At 46.0% G+C, this 8,602-nt stretch overlaps 1 protein-coding gene across 3 annotated transcripts in view; it reads right to left on the reverse strand.

Annotated features, from left to right (window-relative positions):
* The window catches only part of PHC2 (polyhomeotic homolog 2 (Drosophila)), an 83,562-nt gene extending 75,378 nt beyond the window's left edge, over positions 1–8,184 (reverse strand). The window contains exon 1 of one of the 3 annotated variants that reach the window (XM_012722459.1): positions 8,121–8,184. Coding sequence is in view for 2 of the 3 variants with exons in the window: in XM_012722458.1 (XP_012577912.1) it covers positions 7,316–7,399 (84 nt within the window). In the remaining variant the exon portion in view is untranslated. Of the gene's footprint in view, positions 1–7,315; positions 7,572–8,120 lie in introns of those variants that run through there. The other 2 variants (XM_012722458.1, XM_004678764.2) reach the window with 2 other exon arrangements.
* Positions 8,185–8,602: the final 418 nt, after the last annotated feature.

Here is an 8,602-nt window from a genome sequence, read left to right on the forward strand (position 1 = left end):
CTCAACCTATCATTGATAGCTAAAGAAGGGGTTCTTGTGATTTTAGCCACCAAGGAGATGGGCATGTCCTTCATGTGGTCACACCTACAATTCAGCTGCCACCACACTGGGTGAACAAGCATGTTGCCTCGTGGCTCTGCGGCTCAGTGAGTTAGATGTTTCTCGGGAGCCACAACCTAAGAATTGAAATGTGTCAGAAGGCACACCTGTGTTTATCCTTTTTCTCCAGAAGCAGACTTTAAAAAAAATGCATTAAATATGTAACTAAGTCCCTATTACCCTCTATTTAAAAATTAATTTAGGTAACATCTAAGGAACACCCAACTGGTAGTAACTTCAAATTGTTATCAGTCTCCTCTGGGTCACGGACCACTTTGAAAGGGCTGTTGCGACATCTGGGGAATGAATGACACTATTTCAGAGATGGATCTAGAGGCTCTTCATTTCTAGATACTTCTTTAGAAGGAATAGGTGCCTTATGATAGTTGTATTTGTTCCACAGAACTCTACTACTCTATCCTGCTTCAAGAGGGAGAATTTACTCAAGTCTATAGAAGACCCTAAAGTTTTTCTGTCTGTATACATAGTTCACACGTTATTTTCTTATCCATTCAGAAAGAGAACAGAGAAGGATCAGATTACATTGCTTTCTTGGGCCTGATAAATTCCCAGGAGGTTCTCTCTTCTGTCAGGAAAAGTCTCCCTGGCAACCATATTTATATTCACTCAATTCCCTCCCTCGTTTAATTCACTGGTTGATATAAAAATTAATTTTCATTGAACTGAAGTTTACAAGTTTAATAGACTCACAAAATTTCAGGATTTGGTTTCTGGTCCAAACTCACTTAAGGGGCCTGCTCCCTTTCTTTTCAATTTTGAATGTAGTTCTTTTCAGTTCAAATGGGTAAAAATATATTTAATATGTATGTTTGGATCTGTCTGGCTATAGGTAGAAAAAGGAAAATTCTTTTAAGGGCATCTAGTCAACATTATTAGCTAAAGAAGACTAAGAGAGAGGAGGTACTTCAGTTTTGAGTAAGCCAGGGGCAAAATTGCCAAAGATCAGTTGCAGTAGGTAGTAGGAGCACAGCATTCAAAAAGCAAGATGTACTTGGCCTAAGATTCTGGGTGATCCAAGGTCAGGACCTGGATAATAGCAATGGGGCAGGAGTATCAAGAAGGAGTATCACTTATCTACTCACTAGTCCTCAATGCTGGAAGGCAGCACTGACCATGCCAGACTCAACTATAAATTTCATAAAGTTTATAATCAAATATGTAAACATTGAAGCCATGTTGACTTTGTTATTGAACCAAGTGTCTTTGTACTAGGGACTCATCATTAAGATTCCCTAACAAGGTTCAGAATTGGTTTCAGAGTATGGTTGGAGCGAGATGGGATTTATAACCAGAAACAAGTTCAAGTGGTCCCAGGAGTAATGAATTGGTAAGTCAAGAAGTCTTTGACATAACACAATGATTTCTTTATAATTTAAGCAACCACAATAATGACATAGGAGTCCTTTGATAGGGAGATGAAGGAAGGTATATTTATCATAGAGTACAAGATTAGGAACTTATAGATGCTTTTCTAAAGAAAAGCATAAAAAGTAAATAAAGGTACAAGTTTTCCTTTAGCATATTTGACATTCAGTTATTGATCACCACTATGTTCAAGGATTGGTTTTTAAAAAGAGCTACAGGTAAGGAAAGTCCCTAGCAATTACAGCAATGAGACGTGGAAGCACAAAGGAAGGTTTCGGGGAAGACACTAGCTCACTAGAGGCAAGCTGGCAAGGGTTTCTTAGATGTAATGCATAAATTAAATCTTAAAAGACAGAGAATGCCACTGCTTTAAAGTAATACATTTGGGGGTAATTTGGTATGCAGCAGATAACTTGTATAGTGCTTCATGGAGAGAATACCAGCAATATAGACAGGACACCATGGAGAATATCTGGTCATCCAAATTTTGTCCTGTGATGTCCCTCAAAGGTTACTCACTAAATGTCTTCATATTTTTATTCCCCCATATTTTTAGGCTCTCCTAGTCCATGTAGGAGTGGAAAGTGAGAATAAGTACTCTGTGTGGGATTGACAGGTGATGGGAGGAGTCACACAAATTCAATCTTGTTTTGATCCCTTCTAAAAGGGCATATAGGTTGGCTGGTGTAGACTGGTCAAGTGGTCAGTGAGCATCAGTGGCAGCAGGATTTGGTCAGTACCTGGTCTAACTACTCAGAGATGAAGAGGAGGAATAGCAAGAGGGTGAGTAACCAACAGCATGAGAAAGGCTTATTTATGAGAGAACAATGACCATGAAAACAAGAAAAACTTAATCTGTAGCAGTACCAAGTAGTTACTGTAAAGCCAAAAATGAAAGACAACATCAAAAATTTAAATTTTCTAGTTTTTATGACTTATATAAAAAATGGAGGGATAGAACAGTTAACAAAGAGTAGAACATGAGCAGTCAAGAAACAGGTCACATGGCTGCCAGGGGGTGGGGAGTCCCCGCTCCTGGGGTGGTAGGGTGGCACCCCCTGGCTAAAAAGGCACTAGATCATGGCAGAGAAGTTGTTCAACCCCCATTTCTAGTTTAGGTTGGAAAATGGTCTCCATCATCTCCCACAGGCAAAAAAAAAAAAGAAGAAAAAGAAAGAAAGAAATCCAAAGAAATCTGACTATAAGAACAGAAATGAACTCATTTGTTATTTCAATTGAGATTAAGAACCACAACTGGGCTGTAGCTTTACCCAATGATATGCTCAAGAGATGATGGATGAAGTGGTTCCAAGTAAATAATTCCTCCATTCTCTTTATTTTGGCTGGGTATTTACTTGAATTTCAAAATATTCCCCTTTTGCCCTGCCTACCTGTGGCCTCACTGGCCTACCTGTGGCCTCACAGTGCAGAATGAGAGGACATAGATGTCCTCTGTACCATGATGCAGCGAGGACTCTAGGCTGCACCACCCAAATGACACAGTGCAGAATGTAGGTTCCAGGCGGCTCAGTACTTTCGAGCAGAACTGGCTCTAAATTTATGGCACAGTGCAAAACAAAAAGGCAGGTTTTTTGTTAAAAAAAAAAAAAAGTGTTTCTGGCCCTCCCTGATGGTGCAGCGGGTTAAAGCACTGCACTGAAAATCTAAAGCCACTTCCGCATGAGTTCGATTCCCGCCTGCTCCGGAGGGGACCCACATGGTGCGCAGACCTCTCCTGACCCACCCGCTGCTCCCCTCAGCAGTGTACTTCGTCGATCTGCCTGTTCTGCTCCCCACTCTGTCTCTGGTGAAGCCTCTCACCGCCCCTGAGCCTCTGGTCTGTACCCCAGTTCTGTATGCACAAATAAATAAATCTTTAAAAAAAAAAAGTGTTTCTTAAGGGGGACAAGAGAATTGAATTAAAGCAAGCTTGCAGCCCCCTCTCAACAAAGGGCCTGTCAGCATGCAGGCTGCTTGTTCCCCTGCCCTACCTCAGGTACAGTGCCAGTGACATGTGGTCCTTCCGAGGAGGTGCACAGTCAGTGCTGGTCCGATCTCTGTCGGTCATTATGTGTCCTTAGACAACCGACTTAGCCTCTCCAAGCGCCCAAGGGGTTATGTGGTTATAATCCAGTATTGTGAAGGCTAAATGCACACAGTGTCCAAAGCACTCATTAAATGGCCGTTACAGCAGTCTTGTTCAGTGAAATATGCAGGCAATTATCAACACAGTCAGCTTAAGAAATGAACTGCTGAAACACTTACGAAAGAATGAGGATGCTATTCTAGGAAAACCAAAATAATAAAAGGACGACGGAGATCAAAGCTCTGGCTTGACTCTTCTACCTCCTCAAGCCACCTGCTATTTCTCTCCTTTCTTGTACTGCCCAGTGTGCACAGGGTGATCTAGACACTCTCCATTTCTTACCTGCATCACTTGCCACAATCTTTTCTGAGCTGGTGTTCAATATCCCCTTGCCCACCCTCCACTGAACTGAAGCTATTAGTTTCCAAAGTTATGGATGATTTCCTCCTTACTAAGTAAGATGGATGTTTCCCACTTTCTCTGCACAATTTCATATCACCAACCCATTTTTCTAGCTTCAAACCCTCTCTTGGCTTCACTTCTGTGCTAATACACCCTCAGGGTTAATAGCAGCTTCGATCAGCCTTGCACCTATCAGATACACAAACAGTGAGAAAACATTTGCTGATGAATAAATCATAAGTCCCCTAGTTTTCTGATATGACTTATTTTTTATCATTATGTCCCCATTTATGCTCCCTACCTCCCCAAATGTGGATAATCTTCAGGCCTCAATCTTTGGTCTGCTGTACTCTATTTGTGTGCTATTACCACTGGTGAACTAAGTTAATCATGTGGCTTCAATTATCACCTTCTATAATAAGACTCCTTGACTTCTCTCTTTTGAACTCTAGCCTTCTACTTCCAGACACCTTTAAGGGATATGTCCACTTACAAGTTCCACTGTCACCTCATGATATCGAGCCCTTCAATGCTCTTCTTCTCCCTCAAACTGGCTTTCCTTTCTGTCCTAATTCTGTTAATCTTGTCACCAATGTGCAAGGCTGTATTTGATTCTTCCTTTGTCTTGTCCTCCATATCCAGTCAGTCATGAAGTTCATTTCTCCTCTATGTGCTTACTGGACTCATCTCTTTATTTTCATTGCCATCTCTTAATTCAATCCTTTATTTTCTCACACCTAGACTATTTAAACAATCAAGTAGCAGGCTGTACAGTTGTCTTTTTATCCCTCCTAAGGTTTCTTTTCCACACTGTGGTTGAGAATCCTCCTAAATACTTTTACAATCCTACAACCAGGAGGAGAATCCTCCTAAATGCTTTTACAATCCTACAACCAACTGTCTTCAGACTTCCCGTCACACAGGCTAAAAGTCCTATTCTTTAGCTCAGCATTCAGTGTCTATAAAATCGCTCTTTGACCAAACCTCCTAATTTTCCAGCTCCGCGACTGAAACTTTGCTATCTTGACAGACTGGGAACACTATGGATTGACCCCTGAGAACTTCCCTCCATATTCCAGCCCTGTGTTTTATGAACATCATTTTTTTCTGTCTAGAATTCCTTTCTACCTTCCTTCTCTCCACATAGCAACATTCACCAAGCCTCTGAAAAAGTCTTCCTTGATAATCATAGTTCTACACGGTTGTTCTCTTTTTTCAACTCCTATAATGCCACATGCTTAGCACTTCGAAGATTTGCTGCATTACTGCCTTACCTGTAACTGTCACACCATATGAAGTAGGTGGAGTTATTACAGATGAAGAAACAATGTCAAACAACTTGCCAGAGCAACTGAGGAACTGTGATCCAAATCCTTGCCTAGCTGAGAATAACTCGCATGCTGCACCACCTCTCATTTTGCTGTCCCCTCCACACCCCAAACACAGCAGGGTACTTACTCACAAGCAGGTGCTCAGTAGACAGGCTGACTGGGAAGAGTGCTCACGTAGCACTGAGATTCCCTAGCGCTCACAGAACCGGCCACCTCAGCAGGGTACATCAGGCAGACCTCCCAGTTTCACCTTCCTCACATCATATAGTCCAAGATAAGGGATTTGCCAAAATGTACTGTAAACCACTCTCAAAATAAATGTTGGTGTGAGCAAAGCTAAACGACTATTAAGTGATTCAAACACTAGGCGAGTTTGGGGGGTGAGGTCTATGTTACAACTCTTGGCCCATCCTCTCTGTTTCCAAATGATCAGAAAGTAAAAATAGGCTGGCTAGTTGACATCTTGTGAGGTAAAACACACTATTTATAGTTCCAGAGGTGGATGCTACGGCAGCAGAACAGGTTTTTCTCTGCTCTGGTAGTTAAGACGTCAGCAAAAGCAGTCCAATGAAAGCATCATGGTAGAAAGCAGGAAGAGAATACTAGTGAGGAGGCAGTGAACTGAAAGAAGAATGTACTGGAAATGGTCCACTGAGCGGACGCTGCCGCCACTCCCCACACAGTAGCCGGCAGCTGTCAAGCCCGGCCCTGTTCTGCGCACTGGCACTACATCCCAGTGGGCTCCATCACTTGTGTGATGCACAGCCTCGTCCTGATCTGCCTCTTCTGCCCCCGCCACAGTCCAGATCCTCTCAGTTTCTCATCTAACTACTCACAGGTCTGACCTCACCGATTTGACTCTGAGCATTGCTTCCCAGTTGTGACCTTACTGTATGGTTATTTTCCTCTCAAGGTATGGTTTAGGTTTGTCCTCCCAGATGACACCTCCAGGGCTACACATTACGCTTAATTTTTAGGCCCTTTAGCTGGGAGTTACTATAAGCAATCCCTTTCCATTATCCTCGACATTTATATGGAAAGATCTGAGGGTCAGAGACTAAGAGTGAGGATCAGGAAAACTGAGGAGGGGGGGGAAGGGGAGCAAACCAGTGAAACACTATGGTGGGAAGTAGAAATTCTAGGTTACTTTTTGAGTTACACAATGGAGAAAGGGGAACAAAATCAAGGCTACCGTCTAAGTCCATTTCTTAGAGCTACCATGTTCTTTCAGCATCTGGGTTCTGTTTCTTCTGCTTTGGCTGCCCTTCCTGTCTTTCCCAGTCTTGTCTGCAAGGGAAACTCCTATTCACCCTTCAAGACCTTCCTTAAACTCGCTCTTCTCTGGAAAGACTTCCCTGTCCCTCCGAGGCAGTTAATTGTTCCCTCCTCTGTGCCCCCACAGCTCTTTATATTCACATCTATTAGGCTGTTATGACTTTACTGGCAATTTTATTTCCATCTCTCCCACTACTTCTTTGAAGACAAGGACTAATTATCTTATTCATCTTTGCATTCCCAGGATGCCTAGCATATAAAAGTGTTTGTTGTGTGATAAAAGACATCAAGAGCAGCATGAAGTGCAATTTGCACTTCACTTGCAAAAATCAAATTGGTTCCTGGTACTTTTCATGTGTAACCACGTTTTCCCCTTGATTTAGAGGCAATGGCTTTGATTCATAAAGGAAATTCTATTGACATTGCTGGCACATGAGCCAGTTTTTCATCCGTGCTGGTGACAGACACATCCCCCCTCCCCACACTTCTGAGAAACTCCCAGGGTAAGCTTAATATTGGAGGCACATGGCCCATCCTACCATTTCTATTGTGGTGAGAACTGAATTACACCGTGAGCTACCACCAGTCTGTGAAGCAGTGGTGGTAAGGGGGATCATTAAAAGAAGACACTTTTGTAGCAGACCTTGGGGGTAGGGGGGTGGGTAGTGCAGGGAAGAGATCGAGGGAAGAAGATGAATTTACACCTTGCCTTAGAAGAAATTTATCAAAAACTCACGCAAAACAGCCGCTTCTTCTGGACATGACAGACCCGATCCAGGTGTCCAGCAGTGACCTTTTCCCATAAGTGTCTGGTCAACATCCCAGCTCAGAAAACAAGGGGCCATTGCCTTTCTTGGGCACCCTCCTTCTCAAACCTGGCACTTCTTGGCCTGCTTTTCCTTTAGGGGATTGTCCTCTCCTCCCAGCACCAACAATCCCCAGCTCCCTACGCTGGCAGCCCCCAGCACCAGTCTTGCTTTGGTCCTACTGCGGGGCCCCAGCTTGACTCTGGGCCAGCGGCTGGGCTGTCAGGCCGTGGCTAGGAGTGGGCGCCAGGGTCAGGCCCGACCCTCGGGTCTCCTTGCATTCTGCGAGATGAGCTGAGCTGAGGCATCGCAGGCCGCGCCAGGCCCTCTGCGTGGAAGGAACTCAGCCCCCGGAGAAAGCCGGCCAGAGCTGGTACTTCAGTCTGTCCCCCGCAGTGGCCCGCAAGTCCTGGCTCCGGGGCTCTCCCGCCGGCCGCCTTCGTTGCGGCTGGGTCCCGGCCCTGGGCACCCGTGGCCAGTCGGTCGCCGGCCCAGAGGGCCGGGTCCCCGCGCGGGCCCCACGCCGCGGATCCCAGGTCAGGCCGCCTGCCGACCGGCTGCCCGTACCCACGGCAATGCCCCTCGTCGCGCGACGCGGCCCGGCCGTCGCGCTCCGGCCCAGCCGTGACAGCTGGGTGCCCAAAGGGTTAAGCCAGCGGCGCGGCGGCCCAAGTCCCCCCGCACGCTGCCCGTCCGCAGCGAGCCAGCCCCAGCGCGCACGCGCCCGCCCGTTACCTGCGGTCGCGTTCGCGCTCCTCCTCCACCTGGCCGCTCTCTCCCGGGGGCCGCCCCTCAGCCCGCCCCCTCGGCTCGGCGCCGCGCACCCTGCTGGCTACTCGGACACGGCCTGGGGAGGAGGGGCGTTGGGCGATTACCATATATTAGCATACCAGCACATGTCACGTGGCCCCTCCAGCCAATGGTCACTCTGGGAAGGCGGGGATTGAGCTGAACACGCCTAGGTGCTGCTCCGGGCCTGAACCGGTGGCCATGGCAACGAGGGGGGGTGGAGCGGGGAGGTATTGGAGCCCAGTGGCCCCCCGGGAGCATCTCCCCTACCTGAGTTCCGGCACTTTTCCCACAACGAGGAAGGAGAGAGGTTGAATCTGGCTCAGCTGAAAAATATTTAAATCCACAAACATTTCTTGAGCGTTTACCACGTGCATAACACTTTTCTGCAGCATATGATTCTCCTGGTAACCCTGTGATGTTAGTAC

This window comes from Condylura cristata, unplaced genomic scaffold (assembly GCF_000260355.1).
Source record: "Condylura cristata isolate star-nosed mole 26May11 unplaced genomic scaffold, ConCri1.0 scaffold00008, whole genome shotgun sequence".
Classification (NCBI taxonomy): domain Eukaryota; kingdom Metazoa; phylum Chordata; class Mammalia; order Eulipotyphla; family Talpidae; genus Condylura; species Condylura cristata.